Source organism: Nycticebus coucang, chromosome 14 (genome assembly GCF_027406575.1).
Source record: "Nycticebus coucang isolate mNycCou1 chromosome 14, mNycCou1.pri, whole genome shotgun sequence".
Classification (NCBI taxonomy): Eukaryota; Metazoa; Chordata; class Mammalia; order Primates; family Lorisidae; genus Nycticebus; species Nycticebus coucang.
The window spans coordinates 46,644,589-46,661,138 of NC_069793.1; the positions used below are offsets into that span (position 1 = coordinate 46,644,589).

Below are 16,550 nucleotides of genomic sequence, written 5' to 3' on the forward strand. Positions count from 1 at the left end.
TCAGGTGAGGGACACACCACAGCATGGGAAGGGGGGGTCTATAGAGATAGCAACATCAAAGACCCTAACTCCTGACCAAGCCCCTCAGGGCCCTGGCCTCTGCAGGAGGAGAGATAGGAACCAGGCCACAGTGGTATCTGTGGCTCTGAGGGACATAGCACCCCTCTCTCTGTTGCGACCGGTAACAGGTCCTTAGCCAGAAGTGCACTTTCCTTGGAGACTGTGTGGCAGTGTCACCAGCTAAGTGGCCTAGGTCTGTGGCCTATCCCATAGTGCCTTCCCTTTGTGACTGAGGACAGTTTGGGTCTGTGCATAGGAATTTGTTCATAGTTTTTTGGGCTCCAGTAGCTTTACACTTACAAAATCCCAAGACATCAAAGCTAGAGGACCTTAAATGACCATTTAGCCTAGTGGCCTTCAAAGTGCGTTCTTCAGAGCCCTAAAAGTCTCCTGAGAACTCACTCAGTGGCCACCTGTGGTCTATGGGTAAAGAAGACCAAGCAGACAGATTTAGTTTCCCCACCCCCCTATTCTAAGCAGCTTTAATGGTATCTGTATATTACATGTTTTGCTTCAGGTAAGATTTTGACAAGAGGTCTTTGAGAAAGTTAAAAACCACTGGCCTTGTCCAACTTTTTCATTGTTCATGTGGGAAAACAGAGGCCTACAGAGGAGAAGGGACCATCTCAAGGCTATGAGCCTCACTCCCAGTCCAGGGTCTTGATTGGGAATTGACCCAACCAGGGTCCCAAGCTAAACAAGGGTAGGATGGAGAGTAGCCCTGGGGGTTAAGCTCAGGAGAATAGAGATAAGGACAGTCCTGACCTCCCCAGACCTGAATCTAGAAACCTCCCACAGCATTGGCTGACCATTAACATCACGTGTGGAGTCCTCTCAATATCGCACCCTAGAAAAATGGCTGCTCCAGCTGGCAAAGCCTTTGGTCCCCCCACCTCCCAGAACCAACTGAGGGCAGTGCACCCTCCAAGAACTTCTGGAGTGTAAAGAAGGATATCTCTGCACTCTGAGCTGATTTTGCCAAGGTAACCAAGCCTACAGAGTTAGAGCAAATTGGATGGCTAGAAGATGACTCACACAAGCCCAAGGTCACTGGCCTCCACCCATGATCCTATAGGCTGGTGTTCAGCATCAGACAGGCCAGAAGGCAGTCCCACACTGGATGGTGCTCAGGCCCATACCTCCTAGACGGTTCGCACTCACAGAGAACTCACACACTCTCTCAGAGTAACAGTGCAGAGCTCCCTCCTACCTACTTCAGCCCCTGCTGGAAGAAACAAAAATCCCAAGTCCTCTGCCACTGAGTCCTAATGCCTCTCCCAAGAGTTCCTTGAAGGGACCAGAAAGGAGTGTCACAGGGCTCCTTCCCAGGCTAAAACAGGATCAGGTGGTACGTCAGCCCTTAACCCTTTGATCCAGAACGCTCAGACTCTCAGAACTGAGTCAAACCCTTCATGGAAGCAGGCAGGGCAAAGATAATCCACACATGGAAAAACGAGTGGCTCTTGGCATTAGTAGACACCATACACCATCCCCTCACCTCAAGTGCCTCCATTTGGCCTTTCCTGACAGTGGCGGATAGGCTTTCTCCAAGGTGCTTCCCTGGCTCGACCTGAGGAGTTTGTGAAAGTGAGTGAGGAAGTGCTGACAGCATCCCCTAGATTTTTTTTCTGGACACCGTGGTTGCTATTGGTCATTCTCAGACTTCGTATATATTCAAGCCCCTTCATATATGTTCAAGTCCCTAATAGACCACAAACTCTTTGAGAGTAAGAGACCAGGTCTTAGACAATTCTGAAGGCCCTTTACCAAGGATGGGTCCTGGTACGAAGGAAGTGTCTAAAAAATGTAGAATGGACTTGTCAGTACACCTTTAGGGTCAGCATGGAGTGGGGAGGTTAAATGAGTGGGCTCTGTGATCCCCTTGTCTCTCTCCATCCTCTGCTATTAGCTCTTTTACAAATGTTTGAGAACTATGCTGTGATAGCATAACTGACAGTCAACAGCAGCATCATTCACTGATTAGTGATCTGTAGGAGCTATGGTATTTGAGAAAATATCCATCCATTTTTTGAAATTTTTTTTTCCTGGTCACACCTAAGTAAACTAGTCTTCATGTTTCTCCTGTGTGAAAAGGCAGAACTGGAACAGGCCCCCTCGTGTGCTTTGACCTAGCCCCTGGAGTAATGGTCGAAAGTCGAGTAGAATATAAATGTCTTAACACAATAACTAAGAAAAAGCCAGAAAGGCTATTTTAACCAGTGTGATGAAAATATTTCCAATTGTATATAAAACCAGCGCCTGGTACCCCATGATTGCATTAATGTACACAGCTATAATTTAAAAAAAAAAAGTCGAGCTCATACTAGATGTAGCTTGTATGTTTCCATCCCTACCTACCACACTTACTCTCCCCTCCTGATCATAAGCAGTCCTCTTCCCTTGACAACCCCCCTACCTTGGCCCTGATGGGTTGTGAGGACCATCAAACCAACTTTGCACGAGATTTTGCTCAGAATGATAAATCCCTGCCCAGGCCGCTCATCACGCCCCAGGCATTCACCACTTCCTGCTGAAGTGACTTGGAATTGGGAGTCGGTGAGTTAGTGGGGGTGCTAGAGGGAGTTCATAGTCTCAGAGTACCTAGAACACTGAGGGAGGGGGTGGAAGTGGGAGCAGAGGGGAGAGGAGCAGAGAGGTGGACCTCGCAAGCCAATAGAAGGAGCAGAAACTTCATTCTTAGGGCAGCAGGATATTTTTTTTTTTTTTTTTTGTAGAGACAGAGTTTCACTTTATTGCCCTTGGTAGAGTGCCGTGGCATCACACAGCTCACAGCAATCTCCAACTCCTGGGCTTAGGCGATTCTCCTGCCTCAGCTTCCCGAGTAGCTGGGACTACAGGCACCCACCACAACGCCCAGCTATTTTTTTTGTTGTTGTTGCAGTTTGACCGGGGCTGGGTTTGAACCTGCCACCCTCGGCATATGGAGCCGGCGCCCTGCTCACTGAGCCACAGGCGCCGCCCAGGGCAGCAGGATATTTAAGCAGGAGAGGGAGGTTGTCCAGTTGCATGTGTGGGAGACGTGGGGCAGGATATGAAGTGGCCCTTTCTGTCATATTCATGGTACTTTATGAAGGAGGGCAGGAGGCCATGTGCTGAGGGCCCTGGGACTTAGGACCAGCAATTCTAGAATTGCCATCAATTCTACCCCTAAGGGCCAGCCACAGGAAGACCTCAAGTAGCTTGAAACCGCTCAACCTGAGCTCTGGAGTTGGACCACCTGGGTTAAAATCCTGGCTTCATTATTCATTGACTTTGGACCATTACTTTACCTCTCATACCCATTCTCTTTTCTGAAATGGGGCTATTGAATTATTGTGAGCTATCATTAGACTACATTTGTAAGCCACCTTCAGGTTGTAAATGTTCAATGTATGTTAAACCCCTTTACCCATTCTGTCCTTAAAAATCCATATTCCAAATGGCTTTGTGTTGAGTCCCATTTTGGGTCCACCAGTAGCACTTCCCTGCTGGTGCATCCCTGGGTAAGTGAAAATTACCCTCCCTGGTTGGCTCACATGTCCTGACACTTCCGAATGGTTGGGACAGTCCTGGCAGAGGCCCTGGGCCTGGGAAGAGGGATGACTGAACTCAAGATTCCATTGACCCCACACCCTGGGTTCCTGGACTGCACGTGGTTTCAGGAAGTGGAAGCAAAGGCTTGGAGGGGACGAGAAGCTGTTGGATGAGAATTTGACACTCACCTTCAGTCTCCCAGCCACCATCTGATCATTGACTCATTGACTCAGGCTGTGCTGGGAGATGTCAAGGGAACAGAAATCAGGACAGATTTGTAGCCCTGGGCAGATCACTCCCCTCTCTGGACCTCATTTCCTCAGCTGTAAAATGTTCAGATGTTGGATGGCTAGTGACTCTTTCCACTTGAACATTCCTCGAGTTTCTAATGGATAGGAAAAGAATTGGAACCCCAGTCTTCCACTCTACCACCAAAAACCACGTGAATAACCCAAATCAGTCAAGATCCCTAGGAAAGGGCTTTACCCCTTTCAAGATGCCTGCAGGCTGAGAGTGGGCATGTGGGTCATTACAAAAGTTTTGAGATATGCAAAAATCAAGAAATGTAAAATCCACCTGGGCTGAAACAAATGAAGTCCTCCTAGCAACACCAATAAGCCTTGCAAGTGAAAACTTGGCTCCAGTGATTCAGAAAGGACACTGTTGACTTTGTTTCTTAGAAGGAAACTAATGAACCATAACACAGTCTGTCTCAAATCTTTTGTAGTGACCCATGCATTTGATGAGGTGGTCCATGAGACTGGGCCCAGCAAGGGTGTAGTTGGGTAGAGCACCCAGATCTGACAGTCAGACCCCTATCTCTGGCTCCATCAGATTTAAGAATGGTGCTAGGAGAAAGGTGATCACGGTCTGCACAGGGAACTAGGAGCTCTGACATGGCCAGATTCAAGGACTCATCAATATGGCATGGCTCATGGAGAAGTTTCCATGTTGGATGAACCCTCTAGAGGATGTGGTCTTATGTCAGGACCTTGTATGTCCTGTGCCTTCTGAAAGCCACCTCCCTCCCCTGATCCAACAGGATCTTCAGCCCAGAGGGCAACCCTGCCCAACCAACCTGCAGAAGACAACTTCTTCCTTGGCCTGACCTTTCCCCAGCAAGAGGACAGCAAACACCGTGAGGTGGCTCCTCCAGACCAGAGGAGCCAGGGTCCAGGCTTACCCCAGCCCAGCCACAAGAGACCAGAACCCAGAACAGAATCACGACACTGCCTGAAGGCAATAAAAACCCAAATCCATGCTTCATCTCAAAAGTCAGCTTTTTATTATCGGGGGCCAGGGCCCAGGGAGGGGAAGTTGTTGAGCTAAAGCATCATTGCTCTTTCCAGGAAATGTTGTGAGCTGCAGTGAAAGCTCGAGATGTTGCATTCCTTTTTCAACTCAAGCATGTGTTTTTCCAAAATATCATCCTTCCCCCCTACCCCACTAATTTTAGAATCAGACCAAAGCCAAGCTACTGTCCTCTGTTTCTGTTGGGAAAATACTATATTTATTCAAGATGCAGAAGTGTGTCTCTGCAAACCTCCAATTGCTTCAGGAAAACAAATCTGCTTTAGACTATACAGAAACCATGATACAAAATTTATTTCATGCTCGAATCGCTTTGCATAACATTGGGCATGCAGTTTTTTTACTCTGAAATGCTAAATTGCATACAATGCCAGGTTGTGCCTTAGTAAAGTTGGAGGAGGGCACTCCTCCCATGGTCCTGATCTTTTGGTGCTCTACATCCTGGTTTTAAAGTAACACTTGGAAAATCCATACGGTGTTGATTATTTACTATGAACAATTTGTTATGAAAGTTGGCCACACTGGATCTACACACCGGTAAGATGAGAGAATCAACCTAGACTAGCCGCTGTCAGGGGTCTTGGGGAGACGTCCGCTGGGTCACAAGCATGCCAAACAGAGAGGGAAGAAAGCAGCAGTGCGAGTTTCCGCAATTATTTTTGGAGCAAAGTTCCAGTTTCCGCATGAGAGATGAGCTATGAAGGTGAGGTCAATATGACCGATGACTGACCGACTGCCCTTTTTGGAACCTTTTCTCTCGATCTTGTGTACAAAAAGGGAAGCAATCCATTCGCCATCCCCATCCCTCCTCCCCCACTTCCCACCCCCAGAAATGTACAGGTTTCTGCCGAACGCTCTTACAGTTTGGCTCCAACAACATGTGTATAAAAGTAAAGAGCTTTGAAAGAAAATAGAGAACTTTTGCTTTTTCTTTCTGTTATTGTTATTTAAGGGAATCATAACAGTTGCAGGGGGGCGGTGGGTTTGGTTTGCTGGGTTTTCTGTTTAACTTCATGCAAGTCATGCTAAGGAGCCCCTCCACCTCCCCCCCAAATAAAATAAAACTTTAAAAAATGAAAAGAAGGAAAAGAAATCCTCTACGGTCAGTTACCATTTGGCCGTAGAAAAAGCTACGTCCGTCCTAGTACAATGCCTGGGCCACTCGGACTCGTCCGGCAAACCTGCATGGCGTGAATTTACTCTGTCCGAGGGTGAGGAGGGGCTGCAGGTCCACCCAGATGCTTAATAGCCACCAGTGTCCTCGGCCAAGCCGCCTGGTCAAGTCACTCTCACAGCCTCTGTCGGCATATACTTAGCAATGACAGGGCTTTCTTTGCAAAGATCTGTATGTAAAGAATACAATTAACACTTGAGCTTCTCTTCTTGGCTTTCCCATCCCGCTTGGTACTTAGTTTTTAAGGAAGGAGGAGGAAAGACAGAACAGCCACATGCAGAGGCAGGCAGGTTCTTCTCCAGCTGGCTTGGTTTTCCCATGCAGTGCGCCAGCCTAGCACGCCTCTTTCTCTCCCTTCTGGGGAACGGGCCGAGTCCCTACTGCTCCTGTTCTGCACATCAACTCAATACTTGCATGGCTTACGGCTCGCAATTAGTCTGAGCAAAGCAAGTCGTTGGTGGCTGTCATGGCTCCATGAGAGCAGGGCGGGTGGATGTGGGGCACTTCATCCTTGGCACCTCCCAAAGATTCTGCCACCTAAGCCTCTGTGGGACTGGGGAACAGGTATCACCTGTGGACAGTGGCTACCACTGGGCTCCCTGACCCTTGCAGAGAGATGGGGCTTCTCTTATCCCGTACTTCCTGGGCTCCTGACAGTATAAAGAGACTCTCCTGTTTGCTCTTCTGGGCCACACAGATAGATCTGTCACTCAAGATGAAGGAGAAAGGCAGTCCATGAAACCTTACTGGGCAGGGGATGGCCACCTGCTTTCTCCCTACTCCTCAGGGCTGCCCCTGCTCCAGGGCATGCTAGCACCTCTACCTAGGACAAAGCCAGCTGCAAAGGGGAGCATCAGGCCCTCCTTGAGGCTGGCAGCTGTTGGCCATGCAGCGCCATGCAGGAGTGGCCACTGCACTGAGGTCCAAGTGACCTCTGGGCAGGGCAAAGAAGCAGGGACCAGCCTAGATCAGGTGGGCACAACTAAGCACTAGGGACCTGAGGATGGTCCCTTGTCTCAGTGTAGGCTGCCTTTTCTCTTCTGGATTTGCCTTTGATTTTGAATTCTGTTTTCTCCTGTGTATGGTTTAACCACTTCAAATACTGGAGCAGTTGCAAATGGCACAGGCTACACCAACTGTTGCTTTCAAAAACCCGACTCCTCGTTCAACCCAGCCTGCTCACCCCGCTCAGCATGCATCTGTGGGAGCGTGTGAGGTGCTCCAAGACATGCACGAGCTGCCCAGCCAATCCGCTGCACCAAGAGACGCTTCCTCTGCCTTCCAGGCCCAGCCCAATGCCTGGGGCCTTGAGCTGGGGGGCTCTGAGCCCCCACTCCAAGCCTCTCCCCAGCCCATGCTGAAGCTCTTGTAGAAGCCCTTCTCTCCAGCCAGGTAGCCTAAAGTTCTGACTGCAAGGAGACCTTGAGCAGAGGCCACCACTAGCCCCGGCCCTCACGAACCACAAGGGGGCACTGGCCACACCCAGGGCAGTGGCCAACAGGCACTGGGGACAGCAGGGGCTGCAGAGTCCTGCTTAACCTAAACCTTCTCCTGGCAGGTTCTCTATCTGCCACCAACAATATTCTGATTGCAAGGACCACAGCCTTACCCCAAGCCTCAAAGCCAGCCTCCCATTGGCCTGTGGAGTCTTTTCAAAGGAAGCCTCTTCCAGAACATGGGTTTGGGGTAGCTAAGCCCACAGGTTCCTTGCCCACTGTTCAACCACAGGAGAGGAGAGATCACTCTGCCTCTGGACCTGACTGGCCAACTGCCAGAGCAGCTGGGAGAGTTGAGGCTCCTCCAGCATCCCTGGGTACTCCTCCAGCCAGCCTGTCCCCAGCCCTTTGTACCCCCAGCTCTTTACCAACCCACAGCTGCAGGGGCCTCCAATGCTCTCTGCCAGCCTGGCATTCCACTTGGGGGAGAGGGACGCAGACCCTGGGGGATTCCCTCCATCCCTGCCCATCAGTGTGCCTGCCTGCCCCTCAGCGCCCCTCGCCCGCCGCCCTGCCCACCCCTCTGCGGGAGCATGAGGCGGCCGGGCGATGCACAGCACTCCAGCTTCCTCTACATACCCTTTCTCATTCCTCCACCAGGTGGGCACGCGTACTCCCCAGTTGATAAGAGGAAGCAGGGTCCGTATCTCTCGCGGGTGCCCGAGCGGGTAAAGGGCAGGCCCTCATCAGGAGTGAGGGCCTGGTCTATGTGGGGGCAGTCTTCGTTCGCCAGCGCGGCCTTCGCCACCTCCCCATTCAGTTTGGAATCTTCAAACATATAAGCAGAAGCTATTGAGACACTGAAAACTGTTTAGTGGAGGGATAGGCCAGCTCCCAGTGCTGCACCTGCTAGGCCTATCACCAACTCATCTTTTTGCAAACTTTGAGCAAACCCGGGAGTCCCTCTCTTCCAGCACTGTAGGCAGCCCGCAGGCTGCCTGGATGAGCTGAAACTCCCAGCTGTGTGCCTCCCCCCATGGCCCACCGCTTTTCCATTCTCAGGGACCGAGGATCCTTCGCCACCTCCCCATTCAGTTTGGAATCTTCAAACATATAAGCAGAAGCTATTGAGACACTGAAAACTGTTTAGTGGGGGGATAGGCCAGAGATGGGGCATTGGCAAAGGGCAGCCCGTCCCTGAGGATGGAAAAGCGGGTGGGCCATGGGGGATAGGCCAGAGGTGGGGCATTGGCAAAGGGCAGCCCATCCCTGAGGATGGAAAAGTGGGTGGGCCATGTTGGGAGGCACACAGCTGGGAGTCTCAGCTCATCCAGGCAGCCTGCGGGCTACCCACAGTGCTGGAAGGGAGGGACTCCTGGGTTTGCTCAAAGTTTGCAAAAAGATGAGTTGGTGATAGGCCCAGCAGGTGCAGCACTGGGAGCTAGCCCAGGGCCGGAGGCGGGGCTGATGAGACAGGATGGCGTAGATGCAGTCAGGAGGAGGGCCAGACATAGAGCTCAGGGAGAGGACAGACAGACACGCAGGAACACGCCAACCCTGAGAGGAGCCCTTTTTGGACCCCTCTGTGGCTGACCAGAGCCTGGCTACTCCCAGCTCCACCCAGCCAGTCACTCGGGCTTCCCAGCCCCATCCAGACCAACTGACCAGCTCTGCTCCATCTCCATTCAGATCCCATGTGCGCCCACCCTATCTGACCACTCAGCCTGACCTGGTTACTCTGTATGTCTGTCCCCCATACAGATCAGGTGCACAATCTCCACTGTCCCCACACAGGCCCACTCTGGTCACTCTGTATGCCTGTGCCCCATACACACCATGCCGGGCCAAGAAGTCTACTCTGTCACCACACAACTGGCTCTGGTCCCTCTGTATGCTTGTCCCCCGTACAGACCAGGCCTTGCCACACAATCTACTCTGTCCCTACATGGTCACTCTGTTTGCCTGTCCCTATGCAGACCAAGCCTGAGCACGCAATCTCCTCTGTCCCTCATGCTGACCTGATCTGACTTGCATCTGCTCCATTCCCATGCAGACCTAAGCCGATCACCCAGCCTACACTGGTCCCCATACATATCAAGCCAGTGTCCTCTACCCTGTGCTGCCCCCAGCAGGCTTGGTCAGCTTGCACAGGCACAGCAGGGATGTGTGCATGAGGCTGTGACAGCAGGACATGGATGTGAGAGGGGCTCCCATTCCCCTGTCCCCTCTCATCAGTGTCCCAGCAAAGCAGAGCGAATGAATGTGTAGAAGACAACAGCAGCTGATGGACTTGGGTGGGGAAAATTTGGTAGCCTGAGAAGGAACCCGGGAGGAGGTTTGGGGGCACATTTGGTGGGGGCAGAGTGTGGCCAGAGCAAGGAGCTCTGTCTCAGTCCTGGGAGCACAGCCGTGGAAGCTTCTGGGGCTGACAGATGTAGCTCTGACTGGCCTTTGCTCCCCCACATCACTCTTGGAGACTGAGCCTGCCCCACACTCGCTGCCCTCCAAGCAGAATCTTCCTGGTGGCACCAACTCAAATACTTCATCTGGGGCAAGGGCCTGAAACACAAGCCCTTTTGTGGAAGAAGGAAACCAACATGGGTATGACCACATCAGGGGAGGCTCTCTGAAAGATCAAAGAGGAGAAAATAGCTGGAGACAATGTCCACTCGGTGTGACACTCTCCCGTGATCCTGTTCACATCATGTAACTACACGCAGAAGTGATTCTTCCCCATGTGCACACGCTCAGCGTGCACGTGGGTGGGATCACCGCCCGTGTACACATCATGTCACTACAAAGAGGCAGTCAGTCAAAAGAGAAATGGACCAATCAGGTTTATTCATAAAGCAAATGCAAAAAAATCCCATCATAATTTTGGAACTTAAAAAAAAAGTCTCTCGTACAAGATGGTAAAGCATTTCACGTACAGTGCATTTCTTGACAAATCCCAGGGGCTTCACTCCCCAATTTACTCTGAACCAGAAAGGCCAGTTACCAAGACCACTCTGACACCACATGTCTGGGGTTGGGGCCTCTCTGAGGTCTGGGGGCTGTGTAGCATATGGAGGTGTGTCTGCGGGCACGTGTATGCTCAGTTGCACCCAGCCTTGCCCTCCACTCTGGTTGGCCCCGTTGTTCTTCCCAGGGACTCTTTGGGCAGAAGGAGGGGGGTGCTGAGAAGAGGGGAGGCATCTAGTGTGGGGGGAAGAGAGTGAGGATCTGGAATGTGGGGCCCATATTACCCTGTATGAATTCTCTAGGGGGAAAGGGGGTCCTCCCAGGCAGTGTCTCCATCTGGGAAGGGGAGTGAGGATTCGCTTGTCTCTTTATTGGCCATCCTGAACACAGTCTGCAGTTGTCGCCCAGGGGACAGGTGAGAGGTGGGCAACCCCACTCTACCTCCCCCTACCCACAAGCCCCCCACACCTCTGAGCCCCCAGCTCCTACCACCTTTAAAGGTCCCAAAGTTCAGGCTGGTTCTCCCAGCAGGGGCAGGCCACAAGGAGCAGCCATCAGGGATCCTGCAGGGATGAGGGCCAGGTACCTTTCGCTCCCAGAGGGATCCCTAGGACACCCCTAGGGCCTGCTTCTTTTCTCGACCCTGACCTTTGAGGAGGGAACTCTGAGTGGGTGGAAGTGTTTAAGTCTTGTTCTGTCAATGGGCCTGGCATCCCTGGGTTGCTGGTCTATCTCTAGTGTGGGATGCTGTCAGAAATAGGGGCCTTCTCCCTCCCCAACTTCAGGCGGGTGGCCCCAAGGAGGGTCAGCTATCTAAATCTGTGAAACGCTGGCAAGAGGCAAAAAGGTGAGTCCCTCGAGTACCCCTGCCTCCTTGCCCCTGCCCTGTCCTACAAGCTGCCTCCCCTATCTCAGGGCCCCCCAGACCCCCATTCGACCCACAGGCTTGCAATGATGAAATGGCAACATGGGCAGCGTCTCAGAGATGGTTTCCAGGCTTGAAATGGGCTGAGATGAGCATCTGCGAGAGGGTCATTTTTTTTTAACTTTGGAGCAAGGAGAACCCGAGGCTGGCCCCCAGCCAGCAGGGCTGGCTTTTCTGCCCTGGTCTCCAGGCACCACCGAAGTACTTACTGTTCACACCAGCAGCGGGCATGGGGGCAGGGGGCACACATGGGGTGGGGGATTGGGGGAGTCGCTGGGCATTTCCTTGGGTTTATCCCCAAGAGATGTGCCCAGCTGGGGTCTCAGAGAAAACGTCCCAGGCTAAATGGGGACTGTCTGTGAGAGACACGAGCAGAGTACAATCACGAGAACTGGCACGAGTTCATGCAACAAAACGAGGAGAAAGAGAGAGAAACATGATTAGTGAAGAGGGAGAAAGAGAGAGAATGTGAACAACACAGAAAAGAACACCCATGCCTGGCCCTCGAGTCAGGCATGGGTGACTGCTGCTTTACCCGTATTCTCCCTGCGGCAACAAGGAGCCCCCTCAGGGCCCACACTGCCAACCCTGCAGCCAGATCCCTGCAGAAATGCAGCCCCACATCCTGCCTGGTTGACTCTACCCGCAACCCAGCACGACCCTGCCCCATGGACTAGCACCACTCACCGGGCAGCTGCTGCAGCCCAGCAGGGGAAGGTAGAGGGGCTGGGGATAAGGGACTTTGGACCCTGCTTCTCGGTGGGAGAACCCCCTCACCAAAGATGACCCAGAGGCTGCTGTGGGAGCTCCCAGAGGCCCAGGCAGGAGCTTCTCTGGAACCTCACTGCTGCTCACGTGCTGTGGCAGGAAGGGAGCCTGGCCACCACCCCTTCCTCCTTGCTGCCCTCTGCTCACCTATGGCAGGACCCTGCAGCCCTGGACGCGGCACCACAAAGGACCAACCCACATCACAGGCGCAGAGATGGACAAGACACACGTGAATGGACATGGCAGACAGAGGAAGTACTTTGAGCTGTCCAGAGCAGGTGGCTGGGGTGTCCCTTTCTGAGAGAGGCACAGTTTCCCAGGGCCCTCAGCCCCAGGCAGTGCCCGGGGTGCCCTCTTGTCACCACCTACAACCAGGTGAGCATTGAACCCTTGACAACCCTCCCAGGACAAGACCCTCAAATACTGAGGCCATGCCAGCCACACAGAGAGAAGGAGACCAGATCATCCCTGTGACAGACACACAGACTGAGGCTTCAGGAGAGACCACACATGGAGGTGAGGGGTAGGCACTGCTAGCACGACTAGGGGCTGGCCTGGGAGTGCCTCAGGGCCTAGCAAGCTACATGTGGCCCAATCCAGTTTGAAAAGTGGAATTAGAGAACCCCAGGTTTCGGTGAGTCCACTTGACTGCCCTTGGGGGTGGCATGAGGCCAGAGAGGCCCTGTGGGTCTGCAGTTCACCTCCCACAATTCCTGCAGGACCCCCACCTTGGCTCTCCTTGCCTCTGCTCCCTCTCTCATACTCACCTCAACCCCTGCCCATGTAGGAGCACAGCTACAAGCAGAAAAGGAGGCAAATGGGAAGGACTCAGGGATGGCCCTAAGGACCACACACCTAGTGGTACGTAGTCTGGGTCACACCAGCTTGTGGAGAGGGGAGTGTCGGGGTGCAGGGTGAGGTTCGGAGTGGGTCTTGGAGCTGAGGGGAACGGGTCTAAACATCAGAACAGCACCAATGCCACCAGGGAAGGTGAGAGCCTGGAAAGGGCATAGGGAGGGAGTGAGATGGGAATACAGGGGAGTGGCAGGAGCATCTGGACATCCCAGCTCCAGAAGCAAACTTGGGAAGGCCTTAAATGCCTCCTCAGCCACAGAAACTATCCAAGCCAGAGCTGTCTGGGTCCCTGAAACCTGGTGCAGGGCTGACAAGGCTGTGTGGATGAGCCCAGGGCATCCCTGGACGTGTCCAGGCTTTCCAGATCTGCTGCAGCATGGGAAGAGGGCTGTGTCCCAGGGACTAGCTGGTGTGAATGTCTGAACACACACACCTGCACTCCTGTGTGTATGCGTGTGTGCCCTCACATGTGGGTAATACTGCCTTTGTCTAGTTGCACAGAGGAATCTGCACCTGCCCAGAGCACAGTGGGGGTCCTTGATGAGCTGACCTGGGGCACCTAGGTTGAGTGGGGCACCAATCCAGAAAGATTCAGTGTTGGAAGGGACACAATGCAGAGGCTAAGCCGAGCCATGGTGATGCCACTTGGGCTAAGCAACTTTGGGCTGGACCAACAGTGGAGCTGGGGCAGACTCTCCCCCAAAACCCCAAGAAGGTCAAATGCCTGGCTAATGAATCCAAAGCAGAGAGGTAGGGAACTCTGTTTCAACCTCTGACACCCCTGCCCACCCCAGGACACTAGTCACATTCCCATCAGGTGCCTACAGGTAACCCAGGAACAGAAGGGTACAGGGCAGGGCAAAGGGGCTACCTAGAAAGCCCCATGGGCAGAGGAGTGGGCCTTGGGGACACTGTCCTGGCCATCATAGCCGTGGGATGAAACCAGAAAGGATAAGGATGGGGTAGTGGGTCAGAGAGCATGTGAACAGGAGCAAAAAACCAACCATCCACTGGGGGAGGCTACCTAGACCAGGGAAACTTCCTCGCCGAGCTAGCTTGCAACCCCCTGCCTAACCTGGGCACGAGGATGTCCTTTGCAGCTCTCATGCCAACCTCCCACTCACCTGGGTACACCCCCTTACTCAGTGTTCTTCTTCTGGGTCATCTTTTCCTTTGAAATCCCTGTGTCCACAGAATAAGTCGATGGTATTCCATGGGTAGAGGTAGACTATGGGCTTATATATCTTCAGACCAGAGCCCCGTGATCAACTTTATGTGCTATGTGCAGGTTCTCATAAAACTGAGAGAGTCCCATAACAAACCACTAGCCATGGAATATTAGAATATATCCCACGGTGACTAGTATTGTTTCACGGCCCCCCTCCCCCCTCCCCAACCCCAGTGAATTCACGGGAAAGTGGTTGTACACTGGTTGGGATGTCTGTATTGCTGCTGCAGTCCCTACCGCCAGAAATGGGGAGAACCCTTGGTGGGAGGCTGTTGCTGGTCTGTAGTGCTTTCATCTAAGCTGCCCAGGGTGGTGGCCCCCTCTAGTCCTTTGCTCACCAGCCGCTTCCATCAGAAGGTCACTGGAAACTCCCATTCGACCATCAACCCAAACAGACAACGTGAAAGCTAGAGTCACTCCAACAGGTTCCTAAAGATAAACGCTAAACTCTAGAGTGGTGGTAGAAGATGAGCTGGTTCGGCATGCTGCGGGGTAAGTTAAGCTTGTCACGGAGGGCTAGAGACATCTCCGAGGGAGGGTCTGGAGCTAGGCAGCCGGAGTCAGAGAAGGAATTCTACTCGGCTATGGAGACAGGCTCTGTTGGGGGGTGAGAATCCTTGCTACTGCCTTTGTGAGGGACCCTCCTACCCAGATCCCACGCACCATTTCTGCTGTCCCCACAGCCTGAAGAGAGCCGTGTGGAGGACCAAATCAAAAGCTGTCTGGCTCCTCCAACCACACCCGCCCCAGCCCTGCCCCAGCACTGGGTCAGTAGCCTGAGTCAGGGACTCAAGCCCGACTCCTGCCCACCCGGGCAGCAGCCCCTGGGGCTCCCGCTAAGACAGTCCTCAGCACCCTCGCGGCCGTGTAGTCTCTTCAGCACATCAGGAGACCAGCCGCGTCAACCTCCTTACCCAGAGCCACAGTGAGGTTCCTCTGCCAGGCTCTTGCCTTCTGAATTTAGCTGCCCAGCATCTCCCTGGGTCCCCAGGCTCCACAGCTCAAGACTGAGTGCGGGGTCCCGGTTCGCCCACGGAACTAAGGAAGCAGTCTGACTGGATGTGGAATCATCGCTACAAGGGGAGGAGGTGAAAGGTCAGATTGACATGCCTCTAAGAGGTTTCCTACCTGCTCTGTTAATTTCTAAAATCTCTTCCTGGGCCAGCGGACATGTGTCACTCTGAGTACTGTGGTGTGGAGAGTTTACGACAGATTTACAATAATTGGGAGATCCCAGCTGCGGTGGCCGTGGAATATGCTTCTTTTTTTTCTTTGGTAGTTTCTGCTTAGCCATGGCTAAGGAGTAGTACATCCCGAAATTGTTCACGATGACGGGCACGGGCATGGCGATGGTGAGCACGCCCGCCAGCGCGCACAGCGCCCCCACCAGCATGCCGGACCACGTCTGCGGGTACATGTCTCCGTAGCCCAGCGTCGTCATGGTGACCACGGCCCACCAGAAGCCGATGGGGATGTTCTTAAAGTGCGTGTGCTCACTGGCGCTGGGGTCATTGGGCTGTGCCCCTATCCTCTCGGCGTAGTAGATCATGGTGGCAAAGATGAGCACGCCCAAGGCCAGGAAGATGATGAGTAGCAGGAACTCGTTGGTGCTGGCGCGGAGAGTGTGGCCCAGGACCCGAAGGCCCACAAAGTGGCGGGTGAGCTTGAAGATGCGCAGAATGCGCACGAAGCGGACTACGCGCAGGAAGCCCAGCACGTCCTTGGCAGCCTTGGATGACAGGCCACTCAGGCCCACCTCCAGGTAGAAGGGCAGGATGGCCACAAAGTCAATGATGTTGAGCGAGTTCTTGATGAACTCCACCTTGTTGGGGCAGAAGATGACACGCATGAGGAACTCGAAGGTGAACCAGACCACGCAGACGCCCTCGATGTAGGTGAGGAAGGCCTCGGTCTCCGCCTCCCGGTAGTAGCGCACTTGCGTGCCATTGCGGACGTTCTCGATCTCCGTCTTGTTCACGATGGGGTTGAAGCGCTCGTGGGTCTCCAGGCAGAAGGTGGTGATGGAGACCAGGATGAAGAAGAGGGAAGCAAAGGCCACATACTGTGGGGAGAAAGACACGATGTCAGAGGGGAAGCCTGCCCGGAGCTGAGAAGCCCGGGGCCTGTCCAGTGAGACAGGAGGGGCTGGACGACGCCTGCACAGCCTGGACCCAAGCTGACGAGCCACAGTGCCCTCTGCAGGGCACGGGATGTACGCAGCTGCCATACCCGGACCTAAGAACTTCCTAGTCAGTCTTCCATGCTTGCTTGCTTTCCCCCATTGCCAGCCAAACTCAG

At 53.4% G+C, this 16,550-nt stretch overlaps 1 protein-coding gene across 1 annotated transcript in view; it reads right to left on the reverse strand.

Moving 5' to 3' along the window:
* Nucleotides 1-5,830: 5,830 nt before the first annotated feature.
* The window catches only part of KCNC1 (potassium voltage-gated channel subfamily C member 1), a 44,838-nt gene continuing 34,118 nt past the window's right edge, over nucleotides 5,831-16,550 (reverse strand). Inside the window, exons 2-4 of the mRNA XM_053562382.1 lie at nucleotides 15,381-16,314; nucleotides 8,155-8,343; nucleotides 5,831-6,248 (exon numbers count right to left, since the gene is read on the reverse strand). Coding sequence (XP_053418357.1) covers nucleotides 6,184-6,248; nucleotides 8,155-8,343; nucleotides 15,381-16,314 — 1,188 coding nt within the window. The 3' untranslated portion in view covers nucleotides 5,831-6,183. The remainder of the gene's footprint in view (nucleotides 6,249-8,154; nucleotides 8,344-15,380; nucleotides 16,315-16,550) is intronic.